At 42.8% G+C, this 20,196-nt stretch overlaps 1 protein-coding gene across 7 annotated transcripts in view; it reads left to right on the forward strand.

Annotated features, from left to right (window-relative positions):
• The window catches only part of XRCC4 (X-ray repair cross complementing 4), a 194,375-nt gene that overhangs the window by 62,320 nt on the left and 111,859 nt on the right, over positions 1-20,196 (forward strand). For all 7 annotated transcript variants that reach the window (XM_084833604.1, XM_084833601.1, XM_084833605.1 and 4 more), the window contains one exon: positions 15,659-15,825. In XM_084833604.1, the coding sequence (XP_084689730.1) occupies positions 15,659-15,825 (167 nt within the window). The remainder of the gene's footprint in view (positions 1-15,658; positions 15,826-20,196) is intronic.

The raw sequence follows: 20,196 nt of genomic DNA on the forward strand, positions 1-20,196 counted from the left end.
GGGGCAACAACTCACTGTTCAGAATGTTGCATCTTCTGCTCTAACACTGCTTCTGATTGACTCCAGCCAATCTCACAAGATCTGGACAATAGGCAATAGATACAGGGAAATAAGTTTCCATAAATGTCTTCAAGCATGATCTACAGTTTAGCCTCAGTCCCACCCCATCATGGTAATGTGGGTGCAGCTTGGACTGGGTCTCCCTGGATCTTTGGACCAGGAGGCAGAGTGAGGCAGCCGTCTCAGGCACCAGATTTTAAGTGTCATAAAATTGTATTTATTTATTTACTACATTTCTATATAGCCAAAGCTCTCTGGGTGGTTCACAACAATAAAAGGGAAGTAAATTGTTAGTTATTTACTTTGCTATAATTGTATTTCTACTTATAGGGATGGGGAGAGGTGCTTATGAGATGTTCTGCCTCATGTACCAAAATAAATTGGCTGGCTTTAGATACCATGTATCTTGGGTGTGCCATTTGCTGCTCTGGCTCAGGCAGCAAAATGTCTTGGGCCAGCCTTGTGGAAAGTGTGTCCTCCCCCACCCCCCACATGTGGGTCCTTAGTCCATTTATTTAATTTATTAAACACCTCATAAAATAAATTTATTTTGCTGTTTTACAATTTAAAAGAGAATAATAATGATACAGACATAATCTACTCCCATTCTTGTGTGTTAAAAGTGCAATCCAGGACTGGGTCTGACTACAAGAAGTATGTTGGCTCCCATAGATCAGTGCCTGTGTCAGCGACAGCATTCACTGAATGAGACTCTGGATGCCCTTTCTGAGCATTGCAACATTTTATTACTTTAACAGTAAATTTTCCCTAATCCAACATTTACTTCTACTCTATGTTAGAAGTATTCTTCAGAGGAAATAAGGGAGTTACTAAATGATTAAAAATCTTTAACCATAAAGCACTCAAATATGGGATGCTTTACTTGAAAAGAGGTGACTTAATTTGTATCTTAGCAGCCCAAATGTCAAATAGTTTTTGACATAGATGACGTTTATAACTCTCTCCAGTGCATTTATAAGGGCTGTTTCTTTTGAGATTCTTTCATCTCTCTTCGTGAGTGCTAGTTCTCAACATTAAGACCCACTCTAGCATGACTAAAAAATAGAATCCAGAATTGGACCAAGTTGTGGTTTTAAAACTTTCTAATTTGATAAACAACAGATTTTCACAAAACCAGAAAGGACAAGTCTACTGTTATGCCCTCAATTTTTTGGATGCATTGAAAGGGGCAAGAATACACCCACCCCCCAATACGTTATGCCTGGGCAAAAAGAGTTGTATACAGCAAAAAAAAAAAAATTGTTTTAATGATAAGGAAAAAAACACCCCGCTGTATCTCTCCTATTTCTCAACAGAACTGTCTGAAATTTAGCAGAATGTAGTTTGACTTATCTGCTTTAATTATACAGACACTACTGAGCCTCTATAGTAAGCATTAACTGCTTGCCCCCTTCCTTTCCTGCTAAGGTGCTTATCCGCAAACTGAAGGAACAGTCTCTAGGCTTGTGGATAGGCCCGCTGGAGAGGGTCTCACCTGCCTTCTCGGTCAGTGGTTGCTGGTATCTTGCTCCTCACCAGTCTGCCTTGCTTTCACCTATCTGCTTGCTTCCTACCTACATCTTGAAACCTTTATAGCCCTATTCAGTTGTTCCATTCTGGTATTCAATAAACACACAGGAAGGGGAGCATGCTAGCACCCCCCCCCCCCGTCGCCTTCTACATGGGGAGGGCAACTTTACGAAAGGGACAGCCTGGAAAATCAGGCTTTCAAATTGCATGGAGCATTCCCATGTATAGAGAAAGTTGTCCCCTTCTGACAGCCACCTTCTGTTTGTAGAGCAGAATAGAAATGGTGACAGCAGGGGGTGGAGCTAACATGTTCCTCCTCCTCGTGCATGTACTGAACACTGGAATGGTACAGCTGAAAAGGCATTATGTTCCCATACAAGCAGAATCCTTGTTTTCTTCTTAAAGGTATGTACAAATGTCTCAATGTGCTCATCATCCTCTGCACTGCCAGTGCTTGGGGCAATTGTCCTATTTTCTAAATGTAGCTCAGCTGTTAGGCAGACCAGATAAACTGCAGCAGTTTATCTGGTCTAGTCCCCAGCCGGGTGCCCTCCATGTGTTTTGGACTATAACTCCCATTATCCCTGATTATTGGCTATGCTATCCGGGGCTGATGGGAGGTGTACACCAAAATATCTCGAGGACATCCGGGTTTGGAAGGCTGAACTATAGTACTGTAACCTTGTTTAGAAATGGTTTTGTTACAGTATTGTTAATCCTGTATTTGTATTGATAACATGGGTGAGGTGTGTGATAGTGCCTGTGAGCCCTGCTTCCACATGTGCATTCATCATATCTTCTGAGCAGAACTATTGTTGTTGTTTTGTAGGGTTCATAGAATCATAGAATAGTAGGGTTGGAAGGGGTCTACAAGGCCTTTGAGTCCAACCCCCTGCTCAGTGCAGGAATCCAAGTCAGAGCATCCCTGACAGATGGCTGTCCAGGCTCGTCTTGAAGGCCTCCAGTGTGGGAGAGCCCACCACCTCCCCAGGTAATTGGTTCCATTGTCGTATTGCTCTAACAGTCAGGAAGTTTTTCCTGATGATCAGCTGGAATCTGGCTTCCTGTAACTTGAGCCCATTATTCCGTGTCCTGCACTCTGGGTTGATCAAGAAGAGATCCTGGCCTTCCTCTCTGTGACAACCTTTCAAGTACTTGAAGAGCGCTATCATATCTCCCCTCAGCCTTCTCTTCTCAAGGCTAAACATGCCCAGTTCTTTCAGTCTCTCTTCATAGGGCTTTGTTTCCAGTCCTCTGATCATCTTTGTTGCCCTCCTCTGAACCCTCTCCAGTTTGTCTGCATCCTTCTTAAAGTGTGGTGCCCAGAACTGGACACAGTACTCCAGATGAGGCCTAACCAGTGCTGAGTAGAGGGGAACTGAGTAGAGGGGTACTTCCCGGGATTTGGAAGCTATGCTTCTATTAATGCAGCCCAAAAGAGCATTTGCCTTTTTTGCAGCCACATCACATTGTTGGCTCATATTCAGCTTGTGATTGACAACAATTCCAAGATCCTTCTTGCTTGTAGTGTTGTTGAGCCATGTATCCCCCATCTTGTAACTGTGCATTTGGTTTCTTTTTCCTAGGTGCAGAACTTGGCATTTATCCCTATTAAATGTCATTCTGTTGTTTTCTGGCCAGCGCTCCAGTCTATCCAGATCACTTTGAATTTTGTTTCTATCTTCCAAAGTATTAGCTATCCCGCCCAATTTTGTGTCATCTGCAAATTTGATCAGCATTCCCTGCACCTCCTCCTCCAAGTCATTAATAAAAATGTTGAAGAGCACTGGGCCCAGGACTGATCCCTGCAGTACCCCATTCGTTACCTCTCCCCAGTTTGAGAAGGTCCCATTGATAAGCACTCTTTGAGTCCGATTCTGTAGCCAACTGTGGATCCACTGGATCGTTGTTTCATTTAGCCCAGTTTGAGCTAGTTTGCTCATCAGGATATCATGGGGCACTTTGTCGAAAGCTTTGCTGAAGTCGAGGTATATGATGTCTACTGCATTCCCACGGTCTACAAGGGAGGTGACTTGATCAAAAAATGAGATCAGATTTGTCTGGCAGGACTTGTTTTTGACAAATCCACGTTGGCTTCGAGTAATCATGGCATTGTTTTAAGGTGCTTCCAGATGGATTGCTTTATCATCTGCTCCAGAATTTTCCCAGGGATTGATGTCAGACTGACTGGTCTGTAGATCCCAGGTTCCTCCTTTTTACCCTTTTTGAACATAGGGACAACATTAGCCCTCCTCCAGTCATCTGGCTCTTCCCCCGTCCTCCATGATTTCTCAGAGAGAATAGACAGCGGTTCTGAGAGTTCTTCTGCCAGTTCCTTTATGACTCTAGGATGCAGTTCATCTGGCCCTGGAGATTTGAACTCATTCAAAGTCATTAGTGTTCCTTGACCATATGCCTATCGATCTCAAGCTGCAATCCTGCCCCTTCAGCCTGCACTTTGCCTTTGCCAGGGGGGTCATAGACCCTTTTTTGGGAGAAGACTGAGCCAAAGTAGGAATTGAGCACCTCTGCCTTTTCTTTGTCATCTGTTATCGTCTTGCCATCCTTATTTAATAGCTGAACCACCATTTCTTTCCTCTGCCTTTTACTATGCACGTAGCTGAAGAAAGCCTTTTTGTTGTTTTTAGCATCCCTCACTAACCTCAGCTCGTTCTCAGCTTTAGCCTTCCAGACGCCATCCCCGCAATTCTGTGCTACCTGCCTGTACTCTTCCTTTGTTACTTGGCCTTCTTTCCACTTCCTATATGTGTCCTTTTTTGTTTTCAGGTCATGCCTAAGCTTTTCGTGAAGCCACATTGGCTTCTTCTGTTGTCTTCCACCTTTTCTTCTTGTTGGAATTGTTTGTAATTGTGCCTTGAGAATCTCCTTTTTTAAAAACTCCCACCCATCTTGGACTCCTTTTCTTGTTAGAGTCGCTTGCCATGGGACCTTACTGATCATTGTTCTGAGTTTATTAAAATCAGCTTTCCTAAAATCCAGGGTACGCATTTGACTACACTCGGCTTTTGCTTCCCTTAGAACCAAGAACTCAAGTACAACATGGTCGCTTTCCCCCAGAGTTCCTGTAACTGCTACTTTATCCACTAAGTCATCTCTGTTGGTTAGGATCAAGTCAAGGATAGCCGATCCTCTAGTTCCTTCCTCTACTTTCTGTAGGAGGAAGTTATCCGCCACACAAATCAGGAATTTCCTGGAGGGGCCATGTTTTGCAGAATTTGTCTCCCAACAAATATCGGGGAAATTGAAGTCCCCCATTACTATTACATCATGCTTCCTTAAAACATTGGCTATTTGCTTTTCAAAAGTTTCATCCTCATCTTCTCCTTGGTTAGGTGGCCGGTAGTAGACTCCGACCACCAGGTTCCTTTTATTCTTTGCTCCATTTATTTTGATCCAGATGCTCTCGATGGGGCTACCAAGCTCCTCCTCCTGTATTTCTGTGCAGAAATATGTATTTTTCACATACAGTGCAACCCCACCTCCCTTTCTGTTCCTCTTGTTCTTTTTGAACAAGTTATATCCTTCAATTGCTGTATTCCAGTCATGAGAGTCATCCCACCAAGTCTCAGTTATACCTATCAAGTCATAATTTCCCTCCTGTACTAAGAGTTCAAGTTTGTTCTGTTTGTTTCCCATACTCTGGGCATTAGTATATAGACATCGAAGACCATGTCCTTCATAGTCTGGCTTTCTTCCTACATGTGTCTGAAGACTATTATTGGGTGCTATCAGAGCTGTTCTCTCCATTGCAGTGCATGCGCCTATGTCCCTTGTTACCCCCAACATTACATCTCCCTTCCCTGTAGGATTCAGTTTAAAGCCCTCCTGATGAAGTTCTTCATGCTGTGGCCAAACATGTTCTTCCCATCCTTTGTGAGGTGCAACCCATCCCTTGCCAACAGCCCATCTTCCAGGAAGTATAGCCCGTGGTCCCAGAATCCAAATGTCTCTCGTCAGCACCACCTTCGTAGCCAGTCATTCACCCGGGGTATTTTTCGTTCCCTTTCTATCCCTCTTCTAACTACTGGAAGGATGGATGAGAAAACTATCTGGGCCCCAAAGTTCTTGAGTTTCCTTCCCAGAGCTTCAAAGTCTGACATGATTTCTTTGTAGTTCCGCTTGGGGGTATCATTTGTTCCCACATGGATGAGAAGAAAGGGATACCTGTCAGTGGGCTTTATGAGTGCAGGCAACCTTTCAGTCACGTCTCTAATTCGTCCTCCCGGGAGACAACATACCTGGCGAGTCCACGGGTCTTCGCGACATACTTGGGTCTCGATCCCACACAGCAAGGAGTCTCCCACTACTACCACTCTTCTCTTCTTGTTGTTGTAGGCCTGGGTTTCAACGACTCTGTTTGACTGACCTTCAGCCTTTTGCTCACTCTCATGTAGGTTCCCCTGTGATTCTTCCTCTGCAGGCTGTCCTCCAGTCTCATCCGCAAGTACCTGGAATTGGTTCCACAGCTCCACTGCTTCCACTGGTGCAGAGTGGCGTCTAGTTCTTCTTCTCCTAACTGTCACCCTTTTCCAAGGAGTATCCTCTACTCCATTTTTCTTCACCTCAGCATTTCCCACTGCCTCATCTTGCTGTTGCTCTTCAAGCTTCTGGTCTTCCCTTTGCTGCTGTAGTTCCCCCATTCTGTCCAAGAACTCTTCATGTTCTCTTATTCCCCAGAGGGTCGACAGTCGCCGTTCCAGTCCACTTACTTTTTCTTCCAGCAGCGTGATCAACTTGCACTTGTTGCAGGTGTAGGCCATGTTGTTCTCAGGCAAGAAAACAAACATTGCACACACCTTGCAGGTCAGCACTACTGGAGAGTCTTGTCCTTCCATAGCCTTTTTTCCCTTTTTGTGTCTAGCTTTGTGATTGTTCTAGACTAGCCTGTGCCTGTTCCTCTACTCAGTAGAGCAGAGTCCCACTTGTGTGAAAGTGTGTGTTACAAGACAAATAAATGGAAAAAAGTTAGTTAAAAATAAAAAAATGAAAAAAAATGTTAGGAGCCTCCCCCTTGACCTCCCCTGCCGAACTCCCCTGTCCAACTCCTGTTTGCTCCCCCTGTTCACTCACTCTGGTCACTCGCTTTCTGGGAGCTTGCTTGCTTCTGTAGTCCCTGGACCAGCTGGAGCAGCTTGCTCTGCTCTGCTCTGCTCAGCTGGGAGGCGGGAAACAGACTGAAGCTTCCTGCCCACTCAGCTGCTGGGAGTACTCAGGCCACTCCCCTCCCCCAATTCAGTTGGAGCTCTCAGAAGCACCTGGTGAGCTCACAGCCAATCAGAAGGATAAAGGGCAGCCCCCTGGGCTTCCTGCAGCCCACTTACCTCTTAGCCTCTTTCTCCTTTGTCTCCTTTGTCTCTTCAACCACTGCAACTCCCCTGGCCAACTCCTGTTTGCTCCCCCTGTTCGTTCGCTCTGGTCGCTCGCTCTCTGGGAGCTTGCTTGCTTCTGTAGTCCCTGTACCAGCTGGAGAAGCTTGCTCTGCTTCGCTCTGCTCAGCTGGGAGGCGGGTTGCCAGTTACTCTACAAAACCTAGACTTAGTTTGTACATATGTGGACTTTGGGCCGATTCGTATGATCAAACAGCCCACTTTGGCTTATTTAAGCCACAGTGGGCAATGGCATGTGTGCTATAGTGCATGTGGGTGGCCATTTTGAATATTCAAGCCATGGCTTGTCATGTCATCCAGACCCATGTGGGAGGGATTGTGTGAGGGTTAGACCCGTTGTCCATGGGTTATGCCGGGCTGTTGAACTCTTGCACAACCCCCGCTGCCTGCACTTGGACACCATGAAAAGCCGTGGCTTGAATATTCAAAAACCACCCAGTGCCCTTGTTCAAGCCACAGTGGACTGCGGTGGTCATGTGAACTGGGTCTCTGTTCAGGTGTTCATGTATAGAGTAGGCGGGGCCAGCTGATCAAACCTAACCCCTCCCACACACATGTTCAGAACCAAAAGTGTTTCTTTAGTTCATAGACCTTTCAATTAGTACATAACACCTCCCCACCCACCCCTATCCTCACTTCAAATGAGGAATTATCTGCCTTGGCTGTCAAGGGAAAGAAATAGGAAACCTCTGTCTTTCTGTCTGTCACACACACATACACATAAAAGTAATGCATTAAAACAAAACTCATATAATTCAATGGACTTTTGTTGATGAAGCAGCTAGGGGATAGTAACCAATATTTTTATTCACTGTGGACACAGAAATTTTCTTTCTGTCCTGAATTTGCCAACAGAAAGTGACTTCTGCTTTTATATTTTCATAAGTACATTGTGTAATAATATGGGTTCTTTGCCACACCCAGAAATGACATGGTTGCTGTTGAACATTATCCCTGGAGATAGTGATGGCACAACTTTAAAAAAATGTCAGGACCACTCACTGATTAACTTAGGAAATAAAATGGCATAATGTTTTCCAGATGGATACTTTGTGAAAACAAGTTTTTCATTGTGTAAAGTTCAAATACAAATACTTGGGAAGTGATCTTTAAAACACAAGATAACGCTTTTTTTTAAAGTGTTTTTAAAGTGTTGTTTAGTTTCACAATCTCATAAGTATAGGCTCAATGGGACATGAAGTTCATACTTTTTGTGTTTTGTTAAGTGAAACATATTAGTTGCTTTGAATATTTTACATAGAAAAGAGGGGCATAAATATATTAAAATAAAGTGTAGCAGACTTCTCTGTACCAAAATATTTCTAACATATTTTCTTAAATTACAGAAGAATAATTTTGTTACAAAATAGTTTTTTTGTACCGTACAGGATCTAGAATTGTTTTGTACCAAATGGATTCTTCTGCAATATATCTGTACAGAGTGCTTACAGCTGAAGTGAAACAGGTTATGTTTCTATCTATTCATAATTTTTCTGTGTAGTGGATATTTCAGGAGCCATGGCAGGTAAAAGACTTATTTATGAACAGAAGCCTGGATTCAGAGTAGCCCTTATGCAAACAGAAGGGCTCTTTCCATTTGCAGAATGGCTGGTAATCCAGTGGAGGCAATTTTCACCAATTCTCCCTTCCTCCTCTGCCAGGGAGGTGAACCATTTTTGGCCCAGGGGTTGAATTCCAATTTGGGGCCACATTCCTGCAGAGGGTGGCGCCAAAGCAAAATGGGTGAGGCCAGATGTAATTCATTTGGACATTTTCCCACCAAGCGTACAAGCCACAGTGTACTTCTGGGCATGTCTCAGGAGTAATCCCCAGTTTTCTGGCATACAAAGTATAACTCAATTCTAAAAGTTGAAGGTATTTACACTTTAAACACTTAGCAGGGTATTTAAAGTTTACATGCCCTTAAATTACTGTTATCTCTGTTCACTTATTGGAGATAAGAATGAGGTTTCCCTGCACTGTGCTGAAGAGAGGCTGTCTTTCTTGGGAAATCCGAGCTCTTCTCTCTGGTCAGTGAGAGATTTGTGGGTCGGTTGGGGAACTTTTGCAGGCTGGTTCTAGCTCATGGTTTCCCATCTCTGTCCTATGCCACCTCTCATGCTGTTCTGGAGGGCATTCCAACATTTGGGGACAGATTTTTGGGTAGTGCAAGGGATCAAAAGGGAAAACAGTGAAAATCATACCACCACCACCCTGGCCTTCCATGACTGGTGATTTCCATGTCTGGAACTCTGCTCCTGGAATCTCTGTATCCAATTTTGAGTTTTTGGGAAGGTAGGGATTATGCATTTCAGTCTTTCCTGCCTTCTGTCTACAAAATGCATATTTGAGAAAAACAACTAAGGGTGCAATCCTATGCATGTTTAGACAGAGAAAAGGCCTACAACTCCCAGCATTGGTTGTAAGCTTTTTCTCTGTCTAAACATATAGGATTGCTCCCTAAGCTTCTTAAGATAGCACAGAGCAAAACCAGTATTTCTTTATTTCTTTATTGCATTTATATCCCACCTTTTTTCCTCTTGCAAGGAACCCAAGGCGGCTTACATATAATATTACATTATAATATTATAATTATAAATAATATAATGTATTACAATATACATTATATTATTTTTATCAGTATAAAAATGAAAAGGAAGGTATAGTTTTGTTTTTCATTCTCACTTTGAAAGCATAAGCTACTGCAAGGGATAAAAGGGTTTTATAACATTGCTAAATGTTTTATGTCAGTAATCTGAAAGTGGAAAACACATAAATTACATTTACACATGATACAAAACTAGATCGCTGCAAACAGCTGGAGAGGCAGCAGGAAGATACAAAATGATCTATAGAGGTTTCAGTAATGTGCTGATATTAATGAAATGGGATTTATTGTGTGTGTGGGGGGATGAAATCTACTCCACTGGGGAAGGAAGTTGGGATATCAGAAAAAAGAAACTTGTGAGCCGCCTACGTGTTGTACACAAGATTTCTCAAGGTTTCCTGAGTTTTCAATCATTCCTAAACTAGAAAGTCAAAACACAGTTCTGTACAATGTATTACTTAGATATTTTTGAAATAGTTTTGCTTTATAATTACATTTGTTGATCTTCTGAAAACTTTTTCCAGCTTGTTTGCATCCTTCTGGGAATGATGAACTAACACTGTGGTCTGCTATATTCACACACAGCCTTTCTTCGTTTTGTAACATTTAAAAAATGTTTTTATCAGTTCCTATTACAACTAGAAGGGGCCGTGGTGGCTTAGTGGTTAAGACGCTGAATTGCAGACCGGAAGGTCAGCAGGACAGTAGTTTGAGACCCGAGTGCTGCATGACGGAGTGAGCTCCTGTCTTCAGTCCCAGCTTCTGCCAACCTAGCAGTTCGAAAGCAAGAAATTGCAAGTAGATAAATAGATACCGCCTTGGCGGGAAAGGTAACAGCGTTCCGTGCACCTCGGTATTCAGTCATGCCGGCCACATGACCACGGAAGCGTCTTCGGACAGCGCTGGCTCTTCGGCTTAGAAATGGAGATGAGCACCACACCCTAGAGTCGGACATGACTGGTTGGGGACACCTTTACCTTTACCTTTTTATTACAACTAGATCCCTCCCTACTTTCCTAATATCCATGTGTTTTCTTTCTTTAAAATAAAAAAGAGTGGATTACTCTTTTTTATTTTAAAAGTTAATTATCTTTTAAATAATTTAAATTATTTTTAAAGTTAATTATCTTTATGGCTCCGTGTGACCACATTGGGGTTGTTAAGATTCAGGACTATTGTAGTGTAGTAGATAGTGCTGGACTTACACTAAGGAGATCTGGTTCAGATCTTTGTTCTGCCATGAAGCTTACTGGACCAACTTCAGTGTTTCTCAGTCTGACATTATGTCCGAAGGATTGAGAATAAAATAGGAAAAGTTCCATGTATACCATCCTGGGCTCCTTGGATTTATACATTTATTGATAAACACATTCTGTGTTTTCCATTGTATTTATCAATTAGCAACATATACATGCATATATGGTTTCTTCTTTACTGTCTATAGAAGCGTGGCTTGTTATACTTTTTAATATTGTATGAAGTGTTTAAGGATGAGACAAAGTGGGAGTGGCTGCCAGGAAAGTTAAGAAGAAACTCCTCAATGCACTTGTAGATCTCTTGTGCATGGTCTATGGATCACCTTGACTATGAATTTTAAGAAATGGAAACATTCCTATACTTACCTAAGCACAAACTTGAAGGGACTCTAGCTCTTCTCTTGGAGTTGAATGAGCAACATGCAGTTCAAACAATACAGTCACACCTATGCTTTAGGTAATGGAATGACTTGCTCCTTTTTTAAATGGCAATGTCTGAATTGCCAGTGATACAGAACAGTGGTACTACTGGGTTTTTTGCTATGTAGAAAGAACATGTTACAGTATAAATGAACTGTGACAAGCCCTGTTTTAATTTGCACAGTTTTCTCTGTACTTATTTTAGTGAGAGGCAGCTGTAGTATCCACATGTTCATAGTGATATAGCAGAAAGTCCACAATTGTTTTAGGCTACAGTCCTATATCCACCTGTCTGAGAGTAAGCCCCACTGAACTTAGTGGGACTTAACTTCTGAGTATATATGAACAGGGCTGCGTTATTAACCACTGTGTTAGCCAATAGGCAAGTCAGGTTATTTGAGAGATTTAGGTTTATCCTCCCTTTCATGGATCACTGCCTTGTTGTGGCGAAGGGGCTTGCATAACTCAGTGAAGCCATAAGCTATGCCGTGCAGGGCCACCCAAGATGGACAGGTCATGGCAGAGAATTCTGACAAAATGTGGTCCACTGGAGAAGGAAATGGCAACCCACTCCAGTAGTCTTGCCAAGAAAACCCCATGGAACGTATCACAAGGCTAAAAGATATGACACCGGAAGATGAGCCCCTCAGGTCGGAAGGTGTCCAATATACTACTGGGGAAGAGCAGAGGGAATTTCCAAGTAGCACCAGAAAGAGTGAAGCGGCTGGGCCAAACCCGAAAGGACGCTCAGCTGTGGATGTGTCTGGTGCTGAAAAGAAAATCTGATGCTGTAAAGAACAATATTGTTTAGGAACCTGGAATGTAAGCTCAATGAATCAAGGTAAGCTGGAGGTGGTCAAACATGAGATGGCAAGATTGAACATCGACATCTTGGGAATCAGCGAACTAAAATGGACAAGCATGGGCGAATTTAATTCAGGTGACCATCATATCTACTACTGTGGGCAAGAATCCCTTAGAAGAAATGGAGTAGCACTCATAGTCAACAAAAGGGTGGGAAAAGCAGTACTGGGGCACAATCTTAAAAATGATAGAATGATCTCAGTACGAATCCAAGGCAAACCATTCAACATTACAGTAATTCAAGTCTATGCCCCACCCACTGAAGCCGAAGAAGCTGAGGTTGATCGGTTCTATGAAGACCTACAACACCTTCTAGAACTAACACCCAAAAAAGATGTCCTCTTCATCATAGGGGATTGGAATGCTAAAGTAGGAAGTCAAGAAATCACTGGGATAACACGCAAGCATGGCCTTGGTGTACAAAATGAAGCAGGACAAAGGCTAATAGAGTTTTGCCAAGAGAACACCCTGATCATAGCAAACACTCTGTTCCAACAGCACAAGAGGCGACTCTACACATGGACATCACCAGATGGTCAATATCGAAACCAGATTGATTATGTCCTTTGCAGCCAAAGATGGAGAAGCTCTATACAGTCAGTCAAAACAAGACCTGAAGCTGACTGTGGCTCAGATCATGAGCTTCTTATCACAAAATTTCGGCTTAAATTGAAGAACGTAGGGAAAACCACTAAAACGTTCAGGTATGACCTAAATCATATCCCTTATGAATATACAGTGGAGATGAGGAATAGATTTAAGGGATTAGACCTGACAGACAGAGTGCCCGAGGAACTATGGACAGAAGTCCGTAACATTGTTCAGGAGGCAGCAACGAAATCCATCCCAAAGAAAAAGAAATGCAAGAAAGCCAAGTGGCTGTCTGAGGAGGCTTTACAAGTAGCTGAGGAAAGAAGGGAAGTGAAAAGCAAGGGAGAAAGGGGAAGATATATCCAACTGAATGCAGAGTTCCAGAGAATAGCAAGGAGAGACAAGAAGGCCTTCTTAAATGAACAATGCAAAGAAATCGAGGAAAACAACAGAATGGGAAAGACTAGAGATCTCTTCAAGAAAATCGGAGATCTCAAGGGAATGTTTTGTGCAAAGACGGGCATGATAAAGGACAAAGAAGGCAGGGACCTAACAGAAGCAGATGAGATGAAGAAGAGGTGGCAAGAATACACAGAAGAACTATACAGGAAAGATCTGAATGTCCCTGATAGCCATGATAGTGCGGTCACTGAACTTGAGTCGGACATCCTTGAGAGTGAAATCAAGTGGGCCTTAAGAAGCATTACTAACAACAAAGCTAGCAGAGATGACAGTATTCCAGCTGAGCTATTTAAAATCCTAAAAGATGATGCTGTTAAAGTGCTGCACTCAATATGCCAACACATTTGGAACACTCAACAGTGGCCACAAGACTGGAAAAGGTCAGTTTACATTCCAATTCCAAAGAAGGGCAACGCCAAAGAGTGTTCAAACTACCGCACAATTGTGCTCATTTCACATGCCAGCAAGGTTAAAATCCTACAAGCTAGGCTTCAGCAGTATGCGAACCGAGAACTACCAGAAGTACAAGCTGGGTTTCGAAGAGGCAGAGGAACTAGAGATCAAATCGCCAACTTTTGCTGGATCATGGAGAAAGCAAGAGAATTCCAGAAAAACTTCTATTTCTGCTTCATTGACTACACTAAAGCCTTTGATTGTGTGGATCACAACAAACTGGCAAAATCTGAAAGAGATGGGAGTACCAGACCACCTTACCTGTCTCCTGAGAAACCTGTACAAGGGTCAAGAAGCAACAGTAAGAACCAGACATGGAACAACCGATTGGTTCCAAATTGGGAAAGGAGTATGACAAGGCTGCATATTGTCGCCCTGCTTATTTAACTTATATGCAGAGTACATCATGAGAAACACCGGGTTGGATGAATCACAGGTTGGAATTGAGATTGCTGGGAGAATTATCAACAACCTCAGATACACAGATGATACCACCCTAATGGCAGAAAGCGAAGAGGATCTAAAGAGCCTCTTGTTGAGGGTGAAAGAGGAGAGTACAAAAGCTGGTTTGAAACTCAACATTAAAAAAACGAAGATCATGGCATATGGCCCCATCACTTCCTGTCATATGGAAGGGGAAGAAATGGAAGCAGTGACAGACTGTATTTTCTTGTGCTCCAAGATCACCGCAAACGGTGACTGTAGCCATGAAATTAAAAGACGCTTGCCCCTTGGGAGGAAAGCTATGGCAAACCTAGACAGCATAGTAAGAAGCAGAGACATCACCTTGCCAACAAAGGTCTGTCTAATCAAAGCTATGGTTTTCCCAGTAGCAACGTATGGCTGTGAGAGCTGGACTATAAGGAAGGCTGAGTGCCGAAGAATTGATGATTTCCAACTGTGGTGCTGGAGAAGACTCTTACGAGTCCCCTGGACTGCAAGGAGGTCAAATCAGTCCATCCTAAAGGAAATCAACCCTGACTGCTCATTGGAATGACAGATGCTGAAGCTGAAGCTCAAATATTTTGGCCACCAAATGTGAAGAGAAAACTCCCTGGAAAAGACCCTGATGCTGGGAAAGATTGAAGGCAAAAGGAGAAGGGGACGGCAGAGGATGAGATGGCTAGATAGTATCACTGATGCAATAAATATGGACTTGAGCACGCTCCAGGAGAGAGCGCAAGACAGGAAGGCCTGGCGTGCTATGGTCCATGGGGTCACGAAGAGTCGGACACGACTGAACGACTGAACAACAACAACAACAAATGTTTATCCTATACAGACACAGGGCAACCTGTGTGGGCAGGTGAGGGAGAATTTAAAGCAGAGGAACCACCAAAGCCCTGCCAGGCTCACACCAGCAGGGCAAAAGACAGGAAGGGGCAGCACCTTCCCTCATCTTTTTTCAACCAGCTCCAGCTGGTGTACTTTTTCCTGTGTTCCAGGGCATATCAGGGGAATGAGGGGGGCTTTGAATCTGGCAGATCCAAAGCCTCCTCCAGCAGGCCCCTGGAATACCCTCATTTTGCCATTACTAGAATCAAAACACCGATGGCAGAGCAGCAAGGGCAGTGGTGGTTTCCATACCCGTAACAGGAAGGCTTGCAAAGACTGACCTCCCTTCTCCACCTGCAGAAGGAGGTCCACCTCTACTCCCTCTCCATGGAGTCCCTATATACTTCCAGGGACCATAGGATTGCAGCCTAAGGCATTGTGATATTTTTTGGTTATTTTTCTTCTGAAACAGAAGAACGCAACATACATTCCTTGTTTCGGTAGAGCTCCATTTGCAATTGAAATGAAGCTAACTCCTTCTCCAGTGTCCAAAATGCCATTCTCAGATATCAAGAGACATTTTTTCAGAGTAAATGCTAGGAAAGAAAAGCTTTCATCTATACCATTTGTAATGGGAAATCATTTGTAGAATGTAAATTGCATATGTTTGATTGAAAATGGGTTTTCTGACTTTTTCTAGCCAAGTAACTTGGTGTTTCCTTTTGTCCTAGTTTAGGCTTGGATCATTGACACTACAAAGAGTCTCAAGCGCAGCTGAAGTCATCAGCGAGCTGATTAGCTATTGCTTAGACTGCATAGTAGGACTGCATGCCAAAAATGAGCAGCTACAAAAAGAAAATGAAAGACATCTAAGTGATCTGGATGACATGCAGGGGCAGTAAGTTGAAAAATAACATTCATGGGATATTCTGGGGGGGGGGGGGGTCCTTGTATTAATTCCTTTAGTCTACTTACCAAGCAGATGTAATACTAGCCTATTTCATTATTGCGCACTTTATTCCACTTATTTAAGTATTGAAATATGCATGTTAATCTGTACTTTTAAAATATGGATATATAACTATTGAATATGTTTATTAGGTAGCATAATATATTAGAATTGATGGGCATTATCTTGGATTTAGGAACATGCCATGAACTTCTTAGGGTGAAATTTGCAAACAAGCTTCACAGATGTAGATACCTTCAGTTGAGTGGAATGTATGCAATGTGTAAATCATACCACCCCATTATTACGTTCTTGTTGATATAGTAAAACAAAAGTAATAATACACAGACAATTTCCTTTAGCCATAGTTCAATGCTACATGTCTATTCCATCTGTGGTTCGGCATTTGCCAACAAAATTAATGTAAATGAATTTTTATCAGACAAACTGTCAATTAGAAGTGACAGATCACTTAAACTATACAGATTAAAAAATGCAGGTTGGGTGTTAAGACAGTTGAATAATTTACCTGCAAATGATTGCCAGATACTCAAGTAGCAGTTCATCAGCGGTCAAGCCCATCACTTCTAGACCAAAATGAGGAGATAAAATAAAATCAAGGCATAATGCAACAAAGGATGAAAGTAGTGAATGCAATCTCAATTTTTCAGATGTGTAAAAATCTTTGTATTAAATCTAAGAAGTTTTTGTCATTTTCTAAGTAGAAGGATCTCACTCTACAAAGAGGAAGCATCTGCCTAGTTTTTATTAACCCAGAATCCCTGTATGTCAGTACTCTGTAATAAATAGAGAGCTAGTGATGTTAATTTAAATCAGTTGCTTTTAGCCATTTATACAATCAGAATTACATCCGTTTTAGTTTTTGTTTATCATCTAACAGTGCAATCCTATACAAGTCTATTTAAAAGTAAGTCCCACTGAGTTCAGTGGAGCTTACTTGCATGTAAGTGGGTATAGGAGTGTAGCTTAAATGGCTATAATACAAATATTTTCAGCGTTTTTTTCCTTACTGCAGGCACTGATAGAAGTGTATTTTCCAGCTGATAATTTCCCATCATTTGTATATAAACAGGGCTGAAATTTTTGAACTTTACTGGCACAAAATAGAAAAAGCTCTATCAATTTGTCCTAACTTTTAAAAATGTTTTTTTATTTGTTCTCCTAATTAACTGTGTAAGGATTTTTTTTTTATGTTAATCTCTGCATTTTAGCATTTCTGTTCAGTACTCCCCACCTCCCCCCACTAAACAGTTAAAGTTTGATTAATACATGGAACTTCTCCTGTAGCTGATTAGTGCATATGATCTTTTTTTAAGGAGTTACTGAGCTGCTGTATATGGTAATAATACTCAGCCATTTGCATTTAAATTAGATGAATTATTTATTAGCTATTGAACATATCCATAAAACATATCAGGTCGGACTAAGTTAATAGTTCATAAGATTATTTTTTCCTTTATGAACATTTTATATGTAAAGCTGTAAAATCTATATTTGCTAGTATTTTAACATGGGCTAGTCTTCTAAAGGTCTCATTATATATCCGATTGACCATTATACGCTTGATATTTGGGGTCTTTATGGTTGAATGTGCATGAAAAAACCTCATTTAAACATTTTAATTTGTAGACATTTGCCCCAATCCAGGGACAGTATTCCATTTCAGGAACAATTGTGTCAACTAGAAATGCTCACTGATGGATACTGCATGTGGAACAGCACAGGCAACACTATTAAATCCTTTTGCATGTGGAAGGTTTTTGATGGCTAGAGTCCCAGTAGCATTCAGTGTACCCCTAGCAAGGTTCTTCGAATTAGTACTTTAGTCACTATGCCTTCTGGTATGACTGACGAATACAAGATGTTCATCTTGTGGCACATTTTTATTGTTTGCCTGTGGTCTGATTTTCAAATATATGGGAAATCTGTTATGCACTACTATTTTGGGGTGGAGTTTAGAAGAGGCATTTAAAGGCTTTATGGTGTCAGAATGTTGTGTTTTCCCAAGTTATGAAAAATTGGCCAGTACTGTACTAGCATAGACATTCCCAGTGCTCGTTTAGTGACATGACAAATTTTGCATTTTGGGCATGTTTGGCAATCATTTGGTTTCCCAGGTGATGAGATAGTATAGAGCAAACTCAGCCACCTACACTGAACTTTCAGTCTCTTTGTTATTTGGAAGTGTCCCATTTTTCTGCATTGCCCAGTGTTATATTGCTGTGATTTACCAGCATAAGGGCTAATTCCCATGATTGTTTGAACTTAGTCATTAAATCATGTAAGCCCACAACAGCCATGAATTTTAGTTGACTTTTTGCTGTGTGGAAGTGGGCTGAGCTGGCTGTGGGCTGAGCATGTGCTGAGCTCACTGCAGATAACGGTCTCATATACCATCACAACCACAGTTATTTGAGTAGTTGTGATGATATGATCTGGGTTTATCTCTGTGAGCTATCATATGCTTGGCTTAGCTTGTAGCAGCTTGGCTAAAAGTTGACTAAAAATGACTTTAAATATTTACACTATTAATTTCCAGCTTTTGAAAGAAGATCATATTGCAGAAGTTTTTGTAAGAACACAACTGTCATCTCTATCAATAGGGACTATTATTAATGAAGTTGTTGAATCCTCCTTTTTGTTTTTTTTTAAAAAACCCTCTTATATTACTGGCACTTACAACTTTTAGCATCATAATGAATGAAATCTTTAGCAGCTTTTTACTATATTTTAGCTTAAAATTTAAATACAGTTTTCAGTGCAGTTTTTTACTGGAGGTATATTTTATGGGCTACATCCAGTATTGTAAAGCTTCTGCTTCTGCAAGGATACCTCCACTTCTCTCCCTGCACTGCCACCCCATTAAATCTGCTCCAAAGGGTCCCCCAACCTACTGGAGCAGATATGTGTGTGGAGGAGAAGGGGCCCCCGGGATGGAGGAATCCATGTGCCAGTGGTATCTATTCCACTGGACGATGGAAACCCTTGGATACAATGGTGTCTGTCCATCCTACACGAAGGGGCTGTTCACACGTCATGTTAAGCCATGGTGGCTTATAAGCTACGCACAGCAGTTTATTTTGCAAACACCCGACTGTGCCCCCTCACACAATTGGACAAATAATCCACACAGCATAGTTTATTTCCCCCCACCCCCACCCCTCCTCCCTGTGTAGGCCTCCTGCCCAGCCGGGCAGGTATCCCATTTTCCTTTGTGGATTTTCAAGCCTTTGCTGGGTCCCCTTTCTCTGCCTCTGTGCAACAAAAATGGGGGGGCTCTAACTCCTTGAAAGTTTACAGAAATGGAATGAAATTTAATATACAGGTTCCCCTCATAGGGAACCAGCACATGCACTACTGACATATGCAGGACTTCGCATATTCATGAAAAAGTGAGGATTTATTCACACTCGAAACAAACCATTTGCTTCCCTTCCCTTCACAATCCTACCCGCTCCTCCTCTGCTGATTTGAGAGGGGTGGCCTGACTGGAACGGTGGGATGCTAACATTGCACCAAAAGGGGGGGGGGGCTCTAATTCCTTGAATGTTTGCAGGAATTGGATGAAATTTAATATACAGGTTCCCCTTATGGGGAGCCACCACATGTACTACTGCAGTGGTCCCCAACCTTTTTGGGACCAGGGACCGGTCCGTGGAAGACAATTTTTCAATGGACCGGGGGGGGGGATGGGACCGGGCCGCAGTAGGGGTGTGGGAACCCCCCTTACCTTGGGTCCATGGGGGGGGGCAATCCGTCTCTCCCCCTCCTGGAATCCTTGCCGGCCCTGGACTCGCCACGGAGCTGCCGACTGGCTCCGGCCGGGGGAGGACTTCCAGTCGCTGGGATGCAAATGGCGTCTGTGAATGCAAATGGGATGCAACAGGCGCCATTTGCGTCCCTCTTCTTTGCAGTAATAGGCTATTACTGCAAAGAACAGGGCCAGAGCCAGCCGGCAGCTCTGCGGACTCACCGCAGAGCGGAGCCAGCCAGGGCCAGCAAGGATTCTGAGGCGGGGGGGAGGGGCGGATTGCCTCCCCCCCCCCACGGACCCAAGGTAAGGGGGGGGTTCCCTCACCCCTACTGCGGCCCAGTCCCTAACAGGCCACGGCCCAGTACCGGTCTGCAGCCCGGGGGTTGGGGACCCCTGCACTACTGGATAAATGTGGATTTCACATTTTCATGAAAAAATGAAGATTTACCTACACGTGAAACCATTTGGGAACTGCGCAGGGGTTTACCAACACCTGATTTGGAGTCAGAGATGGAGACACAGCTGAATGTAGCAGAAGAACAAGT

The sequence above is a fragment of the Heloderma suspectum genome, chromosome 2, assembly GCF_057233095.1.
Source record: "Heloderma suspectum isolate Gila_16-S chromosome 2, 16-S_ref, whole genome shotgun sequence".
Taxonomy (NCBI): Eukaryota; Metazoa; Chordata; class Lepidosauria; order Squamata; family Helodermatidae; genus Heloderma; species Heloderma suspectum.